The sequence below is a fragment of the Coenobita brevimanus genome, chromosome 51, assembly GCF_032717465.1.
Source record: "Coenobita brevimanus isolate Jiangsu-jjx chromosome 51, ASM3271746v2, whole genome shotgun sequence".
Lineage (NCBI taxonomy): Eukaryota > Metazoa > Arthropoda > Malacostraca > Decapoda > Coenobitidae > Coenobita > Coenobita brevimanus.
The window spans coordinates 9,453,555-9,469,717 of record NC_137004.1 but is presented as its reverse complement, the minus strand read 5'-3'; the positions used below and the strand labels follow the sequence as shown (position 1 = coordinate 9,469,717).

Here is a 16,163-nt window from a genome sequence, read left to right as displayed (position 1 = left end):
CCTCTGGTGAAGCGGACCTAACCTCCATGCCAGACGCGCCCGCACAACCCGTTCAGCCGTCTTGGCAATACAGCTGAGCAGCGAGATGGGGCGCATGGCACCAGGATTGTTAGGCTTCGGGATGGGGTGGATGACAGCAGTCTTCCACGACCTCGGCAGACGCCCCTCAGACCACGAGAGGTTGAGCAGAGCAAGAAGCCGCTCTTTACCACAATCACTCGCATGCGACAGGATGGAATAAGTCAGCCCATCAAGGCCTGGAGCAGTGTCCGCTCTATGTTGCAAAGCTGCCAGCAGCTCCCTACTAGTGATGGGGCAATCAGCTGGATCAGGACGGTCACAGGCCGCCTGAATAGCCTCAACACGAGAGGCGGACAGCTGCTCCTGTATGGCCAAGATGGACCGCGGGAGATTGCAGGAGGCAGAGCGGTCTGCAAAGTGCTGAGCCAGGCGGCTGGCCTCTGCGACAGGGTCAGGGTGTGAAGGTGGACGGGAGGGACGTGGATCGGAGATGGACCTGATTCTCCTCCACATCTCACGGAGTGTGGAGTGAGAATTAAGGGTACGACACCACCTAATCCACGCCTCCTCCCTAAGGCGGCACTTCTCCGCGAGGACATGGCGAGACACGGCAGACAGGCACCGGCGGCACGGCGAAGTGCGGCGCCGCCGGTACTGTCTGCGAGCTGCATTCAGCCTCCGATTCAACTCCCTGACCCTGTCACAATAGAACCAGCCATCCCGGTAGCACCCCGCAAAGCGCTGCTGTATCGGGATAGCAAGAGATGCTGCTTGCCTAAAAGCATCAGCAACTTGCTCCGCCCGACCCTCGAGGTCTGATGCAGGGGCAGATGAGAAGGCAAGAGTGAGAGCCCTGTCAAAGGCTGCCCAGTCCGCCCTGCTAATATCCCACCTCTGAGGCGACCTGGGTGGAGGAAGGGGAGCCAAAGGTAAATCAACCACAACAGCATAGTGGTCACTCATGAGGTGGGGATGGAGTGACCACATTGCCGAGCCTGCGAGAGGGGTGGAAACAAAGGTGAGGTCTAGTCGACCTCCTCTAATATGAGTAGCCTCACTGATATCATTCAGCAGGGAGACACCTCCCATCTCCTCCATAACTACAGAGATGTGCCGACCAGCCTCGTTGGTCTTGAGAGGCGAGGAAAACATATCGTGGTGTGCATTGAAGTCGCCTCCAATGAACATAGGCCCCCTCGTAGCCTGGGAGAACAAGTCCCCCAACTCCAGAGAGGCATCTCGGCCACGATATACATTAAACACAGTGAGGGGTGACCCCGCTAATTGTAGGATCACGCCCTGGACCTCAACACCAGTCCCACAGTAGGGAGGCTCACAGACTGCAGAACCGATGTGGTCCCTAACCAAAACGGCACAACCCTGAGCTACACCACGTTCACGAGGGAGGAGATAGGAGGTGTATCCCGCCAAACGAAACCGGGAGCTCTCAGTCAACAAGGTTTCCTGCAGGAGAATAACGTGTGGTTGATCCCTGTTGGCCACCTCTTGCAGGAGGGGAAGCTTACTCATTGCTCCTGCGCAGTTCCATTGGAGGACCCTGAGGTAGGTACCGTCCTGGGGCCCGGAGACAGACAGAGGCGAACCTCCTCTGATTCCTGACCCACTGGCATCAAAGGAGGCACCAAGGGGGCTGATGGAAGATGAGGAGAGCCGGCCGCTAGGGTGCGGGATGGCCGAGCCTTGATCTTGGCTACCTTTGAAGCAGCCCCTCTGGGGGACGACTTGGGCTTCCTCGGTGATCGAGGCCGCTTGGCTGAGGCAGGAGGAACAACGAGCTGTCGTTTCGCCTCGATTGCTTGATTTAGTGTACGGTCCACTACTGCCACTATAGGATCTGTGTTTAGCTGGACCCCCAGAGTCTGAGCCACGGTTTCTGCTATGGCCAGAGCCAATTGCGTCCCCAGGGTGCGCAGCTCGTCCAGTGTGAAGAGTGGGGCTGCTTGAGATTGATGTGCCTGCGGAGGAGGGGTTTGCGTTACCGGCGCGAGCACTGGATCCTCTTGGGAAGGAGGGGGCAGCAGGGGTGATGGATCCATTGAGGCCATGGGCCTGTGAACTTCCGCCACTGTCTCTATAGTCTGTGCGGGAGTTGGCAGGGGAGGAAAAGCAGTCGTATCTAATACAGGAGGAGTCTGTGCCTGGGGGCGGCGTTGTTGGCCCCAAACAAAAGTGCCTGGGGGGGCCGGCGTTGAGACCAAGGACTGCTGTTCCTGCACCCAAGAGACCTGCCTTTCTCTGCCCTGGTTCACCCTCTTCACCCTCGCTGGGCAACTGGGATGCCAGGCGTGGTGTGCTCCTGCACAGTTGGGACAGCGGGAGGTGACCGGCTCCTTTGCTCGGAATTTTGCCAAGCACTGCTCCGTGTCGTGGGAGCCGCTGCAGATCCCGCACACTGCAGGCCTGCTGCAGCTTGCACGATGGTGTCCGAACCTCTGGCAGCGGTAGCACCTCAGTGGCTCTGGAGTGTACGGGCGCAGCCAGTACACTCCCCAGTTCCCAAGATCGAGAGAGGGGACAAGGGGGCCGCGGAGGGTGACACACACCTGCAAGGTTTCCTCCCGCGTCCTCTGGTGCTGACACCTGGTGGCCTCCTCTACTAGGTCGTGCCTGCGAAGGATGTCTAATGGGAACCGACGAGGGTATCCCATCACTACAGCCTTCGTTACCTGTCCACCCCGTGTGAGCTCTGTCACCTTCACTGTTGCCGCCCCGTCCTCTGCTACGGCCTTGAGCTGCTGGTAAGCCTCTTCCGTGGAAGGAATGAGGACACAACTTTCGTCCCTGCCAAAGCGATTCCTCGCTGCAAGACCCGGCAACTGGCTCTCCAGGGCCGCCACTGCATCGTAGCTGGTGTCGTAACCCGATTGCAGTGGAACCCTGAAAGCTGGAAAGGAGGAGCGGGGTGGAGGAGGGGCTGCCACAGACACTGAAGGGCGAGGTGGAGGAGGTTGCTTTGGAGCAGTCAGAGAAAAACCCTGGGCCGCAGGCTTGGTCAGGGTTGTGCGCTTAGCTCTGCGAGACACAAGGGTAAACCCTTCATCATCGGCAGAGCCATGTTTAACAGCATGAGTAGCAGCAGCGGTTGAAACAGCATCAACCTGAGAAGTAGCAGTGTCAGGGTTTGAAGCAGGCACAATGTCATCCATCCCCTCATGACGGCGAGCTATCTTCCGTGGTGCTGTAGAGGAAGCAGAGGAGCAAGAATCTGGATGTTCCGGATCAGCACAACCGCCAGCAGACACAGTCGAGCTATCCCCTGATCCACGACGCTCCCTTTTCCTTCCAGTAGAGAAAAACTTCTGGCCTCTAGCAGCAGCTGGATGGGTGACCGAGGTCAAGACACCCTGGGCCGGGACAGCAGCTAGATGGGTGGCCGCAGCCATGCTCCCACTCAAGACCCCAGGAACCGTCTCAACCCTACCTCCAGCATAGGGGACGCGAGCAGATGAACCAGGCAGCTGGATCCTAGATGGCATAGGAATCCTCGAAGGCCCTGGGGGCCTAGACCTCGACTTGCCTGTCATCACACACAGGCACAAACACCCACACTAACACTCACACAAACACACAGAACAGGCACACAGAAACGCAGGAAGAAGCCTACCTACTGTGGCAGGAATCTGCCCCTCCGCTAGCGGAGGACGCGGCAGCCCTTACCACAGCCCCGAAGGTCTTGCCTAACCCTAGCCCTAAACAAAGTTTTAGCTCACCCCTGCAGCTTCCTATAACCACCCCGACTACGGGGCCCCCTTGTGTACCAGGCCTGCGCCTGGAAACCGCGGGGTTCGGCTTCGTACCACGTACCAGGGGAACACTAAGAGCCAGAAAGGAAATACAGTAAGAGGCAAAAAGAAACCACTGAAGGGCGAGCGCGCACAAGCGTGAGCACCCCGGTACACAACAGTGGCTGGAGACCAAGGCGTGGTCAGGATGAAGGCGGCAAGCAACGACAGCAACAACACCTCAAAACACTGTCGAGAGACAAGAAGGGCAGAGCAGCTCGATCAACGGCGAACCGGAGAGCTGTTACCCTTGTTGAAACAAGACAGGAGCAGGAGATGTTGTCAGTGTGGAGGCAGGCAGCAGAGTCCGCACCGGCCCGCGCGACCTTCCCTTAAATACCCATCTTCCCGATCCGACCCCATCCCACCCACGAATGGGAAGGAGGCAGAAGCCAGGCTGCGATCGGGCAGAAATCACATATAAGGATTTCAGCAAGCGCGGCAGGGCAACTGCTGCCTCTGCCATTACCGCCACTATACCGCCCACCGAGCCTACACAGACAGCCGCTACAGAAGACTCCTGCTACTCGCCGTCAGTAGCCGAGGAAAGGGCTCCTTCTCCCGTCCCCTCCATCGACAGGGAAGAAGAGTACCTCCCGCCCTCGACTCTACCACCTGCTACTGACGGAGAGCCGAAGAAGAAGAAGAAGAAGGGGAAGAAAGGCAGGCCTCCACCACCACTTGACGAGATGGAGACAAACCATTCTGTGTCTCCACCGCCACCACACGCTTCTGGACCTGACCTCAGCTGCACCAAATTCCTCAGCCAGGCAGAAATCTCCGGCATCGTGAAGTAGGTCGTTAACCCCGACATTCTCCTAAGCCGTCTAAAGCAGTCAGACCCATCATTATTTTCCAAATTGACCAGCCCCAGCAGTTCCTCGTAGAGGCTGCTCCACATTCGTCACGGAAAACTCTGGCGGGCTCTCCACCCTGAGCCCGGGTCCATTTTACTTGTAAAATGGACAAATCTTAACACACAAACAAACAAGCGCGGCCCCCATGTCGACTCAGTCTCTCGCTCGCTCCCGCACCGTGCACATACCGTCTGACTCGGCGCCGCCGCCATGCCACCCAAGACCTCCGGAAAGGCCGCTAAGAAGGCTGGCAAGGCCCAGAAGGCCATTGCCAAGGGAGACAAGAAGAAGAAGCATAGGAGGAAGGAGAGCTACAGCATCTACATCTACAAAGTGCTCAAGCAGGTCCACCCTGACACCGGTGTTTCCTCCAAGGCGATGTCTATCATGAACTCTTTCGTGAATGACATCTTCGAGCGCATTGCTGCAGAGGCTTCACGCCTGGCACACTACAACAAGCGTTCAACCATCACCAGCTGGGAGATCCAGACGGCCGTCAGGCTGCTCCTCCCTGGCGAGCTGGCCAAGCACGCCGTGTCTAAAGGCACCAAGGCTGTCACCAAGTACACCTCCTCAAAGTAGAGAGGTTACACTCTTGGCCATTTCAACATTTCCGGCTCCAATCGGAGCCACAAGATTTTCGATAAAAAGGGGAAAGACAGACTTACCAGTTTTCCTCTCAGGAACTCTGGTTTATCAGCTTGTTCTCTCTCTCTCTCTCTCTCTCTCTCTCTCTCTCTCTCTGAGGCGGGAGATGCAGCAAAGGCCCCAGCTAAGGCCTGTGCAAACGCCATCCAGTCGGCCCTATGGAAGTCCCACCGCAAAGGAGGGGGCGGCGCCGGTGGGAGTGGAGCAGTTGGCAGAGTGACCTCTAGGGCAAAATGATCACTGGCGAGGTGTCGGTGCAGCGACCATGTTGCCGAGCCCACAAGGGGGGAGGACACAAATGCCAAGTCCAGACGCCCCCCGTCAATGTGTGTGGCCTCAGTGGTGTCGTTTAATAAGGAAACACCACCCACCTCCTCCAGTATTAAAGTGATGTGTCGTCCTGCATCGTTGGGCCGAAGAGGCGAAGAGAGCAGGGCGTGGTGGGCATTGAAGTCGCCCCCAATGTACACAGCTCCCCTGGCAGCTTGGGAGAAAAGTTCCCCCAACTCCAGGGTGCTCCTCTGGCTCCGGTATACATTGTATACCGTCAGGGGCGATGTCGCCAGATGGAGAACCACGCCCTGAACCTCCACATCAGGTCCACAGAAAGGAGGGGGCTCACAATCCGTGCACGCGATGTGGTCCCGGACCAGAACGGCACATCCCCGTGTAACGCCACGAATATACGGGAGGAGATGGGTGGTGTATCCCGAGAGATGGAAAGTGGAATTGCCTGGGAGCAGGGTCTCCTGCAGGAGAATTGCATCAGGGCGGTCCTTTGCGGCCGCTTCCTGCAAAAGGGGGAGCTTGCTCCGTGCTCCCAAGCAATTCCACTGGAGGAGCCTGAGAGAGCGGTCTACTGGCCGTCCGGCGACAGTTGCGGACGGTCGTTCTCCTGCAGCAGTGGTGAGGCCCTCTCCATCACTCTGGACCCTGATGGTATTAGGGTTTGCCTCAAACGATGACGCTGACGAGGCAGCTGTGCGGTGGACAGAGCATTGGGAGGTCGTGGCCTGACCCTCTTGGACGGGCGAGCTGTCCTGTGCGGTGTGGGACGGGGTCGCCCTGCCGAACGAGCTGGGCGGCGACGGGACAGAGGAGCACCTAGGTTCGCCATCTTCCTCTCGATCGCCCGGTCCACAAGGCGATTGGCAGCTTCGGCAAGAGGCTCGGTTGGGAGAGGGATGTCGAGGGTGGAAGCTATTGTCTTCGCTAGGGTCGTCGCGAGCTCTATTACAAAGGTCCTGAGCTCCTCCATTGTGAAGGAGATCACCGGAGGAGCAGGAGCGGGGGGTGGACTGGGTGTGGAGCCAGACACTGGTGGCGGAATTGACATTGACCGACTGGTCGCTACAGTGGGAAGTGGTGGCGAGACAGGCGGCTGTTGGCGGTGGACCTCTGCTGTGGTCTGTACCACAGTCAGAGCTGAGGGCAATGGAGGGAACTCTTGGTCGCTGAGAGGTGGTGGGCACTGAGTGAGAGGGCGGCGCTGTTGCCCCCAGACGAAGGTGCCTGGGGGAGCTGGAGTGGCACTGGCGGTTTGCTGCTCTTGCACCCACGCAACCTGCCTCTCTCGGCCCTGGTTCACCTTCTTGACCCTCGCAGGGCAACTGGGGTGCCAGGCATGGTGTCGCCCTGAGCAATTGGGGCATTTTGCTGTTGTCGGCTCTCCCGCTTTGAGCTGCTGCAGGCACTGCTCCGTGTCGTGTGCTCCACTGCATATCCCGCAGATGATGGGGCGGTTGCAGGTGGCGCGATGGTGGCCGAAACGATGACACCTGTAGCAGCGCAGCGGCTCGGGCGTGAAGGGGCGGAGATAAAACACCCCCCAATTGCCCAGGTCGACCGATTTCACTAGAGGTCCCCGCAGCATTACACAGACCTGCAGCGTCTCCTCCCGCGTACGCTGATTTTGGCATCGTACTGCCTCTTCGATGAGGTCGTGTTGGAGTAGGATATTCACTGGCTTACGCCGGGGATATCCCATCACCACCGCCTTTGTTGTATGGCCGCCTTGGGGCAGCTCGACGATCTTGACGATCGGGGCATCCTCCTCTGCCACTGCTTTCAGGCGAAGGTACGATCCCTCTTCGGTCGGGATCAGCACACAGCTTTCGTCGCGACCAAAGCGATTCATGGCCGCGAGGCCGAGCAGGTGTCGCTCCAGAGCCGCTACCGCGTCGTAGCTGGTGCTGAATCCTTCCTGAAGAGGGACCCGAAAGGCTGGGAAAGCAGAGTGTGGAGGCTGAGGAGCCGCAACTGTGACTGAGGGGCGTGCAGTGGGGGGAGGCCGCCAAGGCCCTGGAGGCTTCGATGCTGGTGGCAGTGCGTTTCCCTGCGGAGCTCGCCGTGTTTTACGCTTCACAGGGCTGAAGCCTTCATCATCAGGAGAGGCAGCAGGCACAGCAGAAGGGGCTGCAGGTAGTGTATGCTCCACTTGGGGTGGCTCATTATGGCTTGTTGCGGTGGTAGGTCCCAAAGGAGCAGAAGGTGGCGTGGCAAGGTCAGGTGTCAGGCAGCAAGGGGCCTTGGGAGGAGGGGCAGCCTTACGGGTTGCGCCAGTGGCTGGTTCAATGGCAGGAGAAGCATCTGAAACTCCCTCCATCGCCTCATGTACACGTGCAACCTTGGCCGCACGTGTGGAAGTGGAAGGGGGGGATGAGGCATCATTCTTAGGATTGGGAGAGAGCCTTGCAGGCCTGGATGGGGAGGCGACAGGGGCCTCGCCAGACGTCGACGAGCGAGAGCTGGCATCAGATAGATGCCGCTCCCGCATCGCACCTGGCACAGTTGCAGGGCCAGAAGGCCGCTGCTTACAAGACTTAGGAGAGGAGTGTGGGCCAGTAGTCCCGCCACGCGTCGACGAGCGAGAGCTGGCATCCGACAGACGCCGCTCTCGCTTCGCACCTGACACAGTAGCAGGGCGGACAGGCCTCTGCTTGGAAGGCAAGGGGAGGGCTTGCCCTGTGGGCCTAGGGACCTGGGTCCCCTTCATGGTCTCCGCCAGACAGACGCAAACACAAACACCCACAGACACCACTCACACACATATACCACACACCCACCAAAACAGACACACAAAAGAAAAACACGGCAAAAAAAAAAGGCCCTACAGTAGAGGGGACCTATTCTCCCCGCCCTCTAAAGGGCGACGAAGGAGACCCACTACTACCCCACGAGGGACTTAACCTAACCCTAACAGAAAAGCCGCCCCCAACGCTTCCTATAACCAGGCCCTAAAGGCCCCCCCTCATGGAAGTGCCCTAACGGCACCCCTTCAGGGTTCGGCGTCGTACCACGTTGGGGGACACTAGCGGCTGGCCGTGAAAAAAAAAAAAAAAAAAAAAAAAAAAAAAGCCACACACACAAGCTCGCCCCCACACACACACACAAGCAAGCAGGGCCTATCTGTCAGACACAGAGTCTCGCCCAAAACGAGAGAAACAACTGAAAATTGTTCTCAGTAAAATGGACTAAGTCCAACGAAGCCAAAAGGTTCGAAAAAACTCCCGAAAATCTGCCTCAGGCAACGATACAGAGTCGATAGTTCAGGAGAGACTAGCCAGAGGTCTTCTCACCACGAGAGCTAGACAGGGAGTGTCACCAGCCCGTTCGTTCGTTCGTTTTAAGATTTCCTCCACCTATAGTGGAGGCCGGGCCATACATTAGCCCGGTCGGTGGGGTTAGGCTTTGGTGTGAATGGGGAAGACAGGCCGTGTGAACAGGGCGGACGTGCCGCCCTGTGCACACTCTCTTTCTTAGGTTTTATATATAAAAAAAAATAATAATAATAATAATAATAATAATAAATAAATAATTAAAATTAGGGTGGAGGGTGCGTGCTTTGCACCACTTGAAGGAGGGCACTGAATGGGGCGGTGGCAACGATGCTGGCTGCGGTCTTTCGGAGGGTGCTGAGTGGGATTGCTGCAGTGTGGGCTCTAGGAATGTCAGGATTACGGTAGGTGGATTTTGCCCTGAGGCGGGAGGTGACTGGGCAGCGAAGAAGGTAATGGAGCAGTGGGTAAGGGGTGTCGGCTTGGCAGTGCTCGCATTGTGTGGGAGGGGGGTCGCTTGCTGTTTCTAGTTCAGGGAGGCTGGGGTATCCCAATCTGAGGCGGCGGAGTTGGTTGAGCAAGCGATTGTCTTTTGGCAGAGATGGTTTGAGTGGCGCGTATTGAGTGGCCTGGGCAAACCACATTGCAGAAGGAGAGCCGAGCTGTACTTCCTGATTGTGGTCTTCTCGGCTGAGGGCTTTTGCGCGGTGTTGAATTTGCCTCTTGATGTTTGAGAAGCTCTGTGCTGTCTCTATGTCAATGGTGGGGCGTAATGTTGCTTGTCTCACAGTGTCATCTGCCTTTTCATTGCCCCTGATGCCTACGTGACTGGGGATCCAATGTATAATGACTGATCCCCCTGCATCCTGTATTTGCTGGGTTGTAGCAAGTAGGTCTGTGATGATGAAGATGTTGTCGGTGGGAAGAGGCTGTCTAAGGGTGTGGACGGCTGCCATAGAGTCGGAGTGAATGATGATAGCGGATGAAGGGTTATGGATCAGGGCATCCTTTAGTGCAGCTGCTATTGCCACCAGTTCCGCTTGTAGTGTGGAAGCTCCGTTGGTTAGGCGGAAACCCTGTGCTCTTTGTTCACAGACAAAGGCTGCAGCTGCTCGACCATCAGAGACAGAGCCATCAGTATAGTAGGTGACAGCATCCTTTGGGGTGATGGTGTGGATGCGCTGTAGGCCTTCTTGGCGGAGTTGCTGGGTGGGGGTGTGTGATTTGGGAGGTGTATTGGTGATGACTGTTTTGCACAAAGGGGGGTCCCATGGGGCTTGGGGGCGATAGTGGGGGGCAAGAGAGTCAGGGGCTTGATTTATGAATGAGGATGTCTCGAGGGCGTGGATGGCCCTGGCTGTGCTGTGGAGCCAGCTACCCGTGAGTATCTCAGGGTGGAGGCCTACTGATGTTTTGATTCGTGATAAAAGGTGGAGTGGAGATGCACTGCGGGCTAGTTTGGTGGCAAGGGTAGCAACACGAGTTTGGATGCGGAGGTTAAGGCTAATGAGGTCACACTCAAGACGGAGGTTGACAAGCTTTGTCCACCTCGGAGAGCCGGACATGATCCTCATGGCTTCATTTTGTATGACTTCTAGTTTTTGGGAGTGTCCTGCATCGATTGCTGGGAGAACAGGTGCGGAATAGTCTATGACTGATCTGATGGTCTGCATGTAAAAGAGGCGGAGGACCTTAAAGGTGGCTCCGCCCCCTTTACCTGCTAGAGCTCTCAGTGCCGAGATCCTGGTTTTGGTTTTATCTCTCAGGCGTGCAACTTCGGGTCTGAAAGAGAAGTGGGAATCGATGGTCACGCCCAAGTATTTGTGTGTGGTAATGTATGCAATGGGCGTTTGCCTGAGGCTCAGTTGGTTGATGGGAGGTCTGATGTTGATAGGGAGGGCCTTTGTTTTGGAGGCGTTAATTTTGAGGCCGAGTTCTTGGCATGCTGAGTGTATTTTAGAGAGGGCTTTCTGGCCTTGAGCATGGTAAGGACCTCTGTGGATGACGAGGGCTAGATCATCTGCATAACACAGCAGTCTGATCCCAGGTCCAAAGTCGATGTGTAGGAGGCACTCCACAAGGGCATTGAATAAGGTTGGACTGAGAATGCTGCCTTCTGGAGTGCCATTTTGGTGTTTGTGGGGGGAAGAGGTGAATCCTTGGAAGCGGACAGCAGCTTCACGATCTCGGAAGAAGTCCTCGAGCCAGCAAAGGAGGCGACCCCTCACTCCCCTGCGTGCCAGGGTTGCGAGGATAGCCTCTGGGCATGCTAGCTCGAAGGCCTTCTCGAGATCTATGAAGACAGCTAGACCTCTGCCTCCTCGGAATTCAGACAGGAAGGAGCTGAGGCATTCTGAGGCACCTTTGCCCTTGATGTAGGCGAAGATGTGGCTGTGGGGGGGAGGCAGTGACCAAGTCAGACGGTGGAGAACCATTCGCTCCGCAGTTTTGCCAAGGCAACTGAGAAGGGAGATAGGACGGAGGTTGTTGGGGTCGTTTTGTTAAGGGATGGGGTGGATTACAGCACGCTTCCACTACAAGGGTATACGTCCGAGGGTCCAGGAGTGGTTGAGGAGGTCAAGGAAGGCCTTCCTAGTCACTGGACCCGCATGTGAAAGCATGCTGTAAGTAATCCCATCTGAACCTGGAGCGGTGTCGGTGCTAGTTTTGTAGGTGTGTGTTAGTTCGTGTATGGTGAAAGGGCAGTCTGTCTTGGCTGGGGTGTTTTTATTAATGTGGATCAGATGTGCTCTGTGTTGGTGTAGGTCATCTTGTTTGCGTCTGGTGGAAAGCGGGAGTTGTTGGGGGGAGGTTCTAAGGGCAAAGGCCTCAGCCATGTCCTCAGCTTTTCCACGGGGGTTGGGGTGGGTTGGGGGGCGGGCAGTGGGAGGGCTAGAGACTGCTTTTAGTTTCCTCCAAATAGATCCAAGATTGGTGTGAGCTCCAGAGATTGGCACCACTCCAGCCATTTCTGCTCTTTTATGCTGTTCTTCTCCGCTATAGAGTGCCTGATAACACTTTGGAGATATCTTAGTGCATCGGGGGTGGGGTTGGAGCGGTAGATCTTTTTAGCTCTGTTTAGATGGTGGTTGAGCTCTTTGACCCTAGGGTTATAATACCAATGGTCTTTGTGGAAGTGTTTCGGAGGACCGGTGATGGGGATTGCTGTGTCTGCCGCCGCCTGGAAGGCCTCCGTGATTTGGTTGGCATGGCTGTCAAGGTTAGGTGAGGGGTCTAGGGTAAGGAGGTGGTGGTCTAGGGTGTTTGTAAATAAGCCCCAGTTTGCTTGTTTCGTGTTCCATCGTGGGGAGGGCCCAGGGGCTTTGGTAGAGGAGTGATTCCTAGGGAGCAGAGGATGGCGTGGTGATCTGATGTTAAGGTGGGGTGGATCTCCCAAGTGGATCGAGGAACGAGAGTGGAGGAAACAAGGGAGAGATCCAGCCTACCTCCCTGTAGGTGCGTAGGGGTGTTGGTGTTGTTGAGGAGGGATATGGTCGGGGTTTCTTCAAGTATTAGAGCTATGTGGCGTCCTGTTGGGTTAGCTGGGCTTCGGGATCCGAGGCACATGTGGTGGGCATTCATGTCCCCCCCTATGAATATTTCCTCCGATTGTGAAAGGGAGAAAAGCTCTCCCAGGTGTAGATCGGCTGCAGGCGGATGATAGACGTTGGAGATTTTTAGATTTCCGTTTGTCAGGGTAAGTTCTACTCCCTGAATTTCAGCTCTGGGTCCACAGTCTGGGAGGGGGTCGATGGCTATTGCAGGGATGTGGTTTCTGACGAGGATGGCACAGCCTCGGGGACCGCCACGAGCACAGGGAAGAAGGAAGGGGATAAAACCCCGCAACATCAGTGGCTGGCGCTTGTTAAGAAGAGTTTCCTGCAGGAGGAAGACATCGATGTTGTCTTTATGGGCAGCCTCCTCGAGCAGAGAACGTTTTGCAGAGGCACCGTTGATATTCCACTGCAGTATGCGAAGAGATGTGGAAGGGGAGGTGATTTGTTGTGAGGTATGGGGGTGGCTTGCAGTGTTTAGGTCATTCCGGTTGATGGAGTGGATATGGGAAGTGGTGATCTGGATCGAGGTCTCCCTTTCTCCCCGGAGGGGGTGTGATGTCGGTGGCTGGGGGCTCCTGCATGCTTGTCCAGATGTTCTTGAGGCCTGTCGATGGAGATGGAGCGGCTTCTGTTTCTTGGATCCCGTGAAGCTGGTGTTGCACGGGATCGTGAGTTTTGGCGGTGTCGGTGGCGTGGTTGGTGGGCAGTGGCTGGGTTGGATGGGGTTGGTGGGGGTTGGAGTGGCACCTGTAGTGTGGGGGTGGCTGGGGGGAGTTTGTCGGGGGTGGCGTTGGTCCGATCTGGATGCTCGATCCACTGTTGTATGGCTTGGTGGGTTACCTGGAGGAGGGGTTTGGGGTCGAATTGTTGTCCCAGGATCTTTCCGAGTTCCTCTGCTATTGTGGTGCATAGGTGGCGGCTTAGGGATCTGAAGTCCTCTATGCTGGTGGTGGCAAGGCCTGGGAGATAAGTGGTGTCTGGTGAGGTTTGGGTGGAGGAGTCTATGTTGGTCTGTGTGCTGGCGTCGGTGTGTTGTGGGGTGGAGGGGGGGTGGCGAGGTGGCTGCGGGGTTAAGGTACGTGGTTGGCGAGCTGGGTTTCTCTGTGGGTGGAAAGCCGACGGGGATGGGGTGGGGTTGGGTAGTGGGGGAAACTCGGTGGGCTGAGGAGGAGGGAGAGGGAGAGACGAGGTTCGGGGGATGATGGGGGGCACGCCCCAGGCGTTGGTGGTTGGAGAGGCTAGGGGTACAGGGAGATGGTCTTGGACCCAACGTGTCTCCCTCTCTATCCCCCACTGCACACGTTCCTTCCTGGCAGGGCAAACCTTGTTCCAAGCATGGTGCTTCCCGCCGCAGTTCGGGCAACGTGCAGCGACCGGCTGCTTGGCCTTGAACTTGTCTAGGCACTCCTGGGTGGCATGGCGGCCGCTGCACATGGCGCAAACTGGGCGGCGGGAGCACGTGATTGGTGGTGTCCGTATTGCTGGCAATTGAAGCAGCGGAGGGGTTCTGGGATGAAGGGGCGTAGGTGGTATGAGCCCCATTGTCCTAGGTCGAGGAGTGGAGGGACAGTTCCCCTGATAGTGACAATAACTTGCCTGGTATTTTGTCCCTGTACATTGCATCTCTGGGCAGTTTCGACTGAGTCGTGGTCTAGGACTGCCGCCATGGGAAAATTTGTCGGGTATTTTGTGAGGACAAATTTATGTGGGCTGAGGTTAGGGTCGAGTCTTTGGATGCTGATGGGTTTTCCGGCAACAGTGTTCAAGGTGTGGAGGATGTCGTGAGAAGCATCATCGAGGGGAACGATAGCAGTGTCCTGGTTTTTAAGCTGGACCATTTTGAATTTTAAGGAGGGGTGTGCTGGTGCAATTGCGTTAGTGATGTCGTAAGTAGAGGAAAAGTTCTCATTGGGAGTGATAATGAAGCCTGGGTGTTGATGAGGGGGCTGAGAAGTGGCAGGAGGTGGCGGCATCTGCAGGCGCGTGGAGGACCGGGGGTGAGGGTGTGAAGGTGGTGAGGTGCGGTTGTGGGGTTCAGAGGATGAGGTAGTGGGGGGCTCAAGGGGGAGCGTGGTCTTGGCAGCAGATCGGCGTTTTTTTTTAACCAGGGTGAAGCCATCAGCATCGTCAGTGGGTTGACCAGGATCTAAGGCGGAGCTCTCGGAGGCCCTGGGGACGTGGCTTGGGTCTTGGGCAGGTTTGGAGGTTATGGCAGAGGCAGAGGCATGATCCACTTCGTCAGAGTCTAGGTCGGTATTCATAGCCTGGGTAGATTCAAAAAAGTCTTCTGGGTCATACTCTGGACCAGTGAGACGATGTTTCTTAGCCTGGGATGTCTTAGGGGAAGACGTCAGAGCAGGCTTGGGTGGAGGCTCCATGTTACAGACACACGGACATGGAGACACAGAGCTTGAAAAATAAAAGTAAAAATAGAATAAAAGTGAAAGGAAGTGAAAATAAAAATAAAAATAGAATGAGGTAAGCTAAAGGGGATAGGTAAAGGGATATAGCTGAAGAAAGAAAAGAAAAAGAAAAGAAAGAAAAAAAATAGATAAATAAATTAAACGAGCGGAAAAAAAAGAAAAAAAAAAAAAAAGAGAGAGGGAGAGAGAGAAGGGCAAGACTCTCCGGCGGTTCCCTACAGTAACGGGGGCCTAAACTCCCCGCCCTCTAAAGGGCGACGCAGGAGACCCCGTCACTGCCCCGTGAAGGACTTACCTAACCTAGCCCTAACAGAGCCAACCCTTGCCGCCTCCTATAACCAGGCCTCTAAGGCCCCCCCTCATGGAGATACCCTAACGGTATTCCTTCAGGGTTCGGCGTCGTACTACGGCAGGGACTCTAAGATGGCAGCCGGAGAGCAGCTGAACAGGAAGAGAAAGGAAAAGAAACCGAAAAGAAATAGCTTGGAGAAAAGGATAGAGCCAGGAAAAACTCGAAAGCTCTGTGAGGTGCGATGGTGAAATGCTGAGAAAGTCTATGGAGCCGGGAATCCACGTTTCACTAAGCAGAGATGTTACCTTGGCGAGAGCTCGGCTGAGAGTGTCACCGGCCCGTTCGTTCGTTCGTTCGTAGATTTCCTGCACCTATAGTGCAGGCCGGGCCATACATTAGCCCGGTCAGTGAAGATGCTGTTGTCGTTCGTGTTCGATCCGGTTTACAATGTAGTTCATTATCGCTGTGTCGTCGGGGTGAGTGTCTATTATTTCTTCCAGGCATCGTTCGTGTTGTTCTTGGAATGACACTGGAGTCGCGAGTCTTAGTAGGGCGTCGAGTGCATCTGAGAAGTTATTGTCCCAGTAGCTGTCTCTCTGATCGAAGAGTTCGTCGAAGGATAGCGAGTCGAGACGTTGCTTGATGGTGGGATGGAGGGGTGGCAAAATGTCTCTGATGCGGGCTCTTGCTTGATCCTGAGGGCTGACGTTCGTGGCGGTGGTGGGTGCAGGCAGGTCGAGTGTCGAGTTGATGGAGGGGGCAAGTTGTTCTGCCTTCCTCTTCTTGTTCTTCCCCTTCTTCTTCTTCTTCTTGATGGTTTCAGTTGGTGGCAGAGGGGATGCAGTGCCTGTTTCCATGGTGGTGTCTTCATCACCATCGTCAATGGCAGCAGGATCTAGGGTGTCTGGAGGGTCGGGGATGGTCTCCGTGTCCTCCTCAGCTGCCGGTGGCGTGGCGTGGTGATCAGTAGTCGGTTCAAGGTCCAGGTTCGGTGCCGGGTCGTCG

The 16,163-nt window shown here is 56.1% G+C and overlaps 1 protein-coding gene across 1 annotated transcript; it reads right to left on the bottom strand.

Annotated features, from left to right (window-relative positions):
- Nucleotides 1-9,152: 9,152 nt before the first annotated feature.
- On the bottom strand, nt 9,153-11,321 carry LOC145400157 (uncharacterized). The gene has a single exon (XM_080272669.1). The coding sequence runs from the start codon at nt 11,319-11,321 to the stop codon at nt 9,153-9,155; it is 2,169 nt and encodes a 722-aa protein (XP_080128795.1).
- Nucleotides 11,322-16,163: the final 4,842 nt, after the last annotated feature.

Coding starts and splice junctions, on each gene's coding strand:
- LOC145400157 (XM_080272669.1), bottom strand. CDS start 11,321: ATGGTTCTCCACCGTCTGACTTGGTCACTGCCTCCCCCCCACAGCCAC.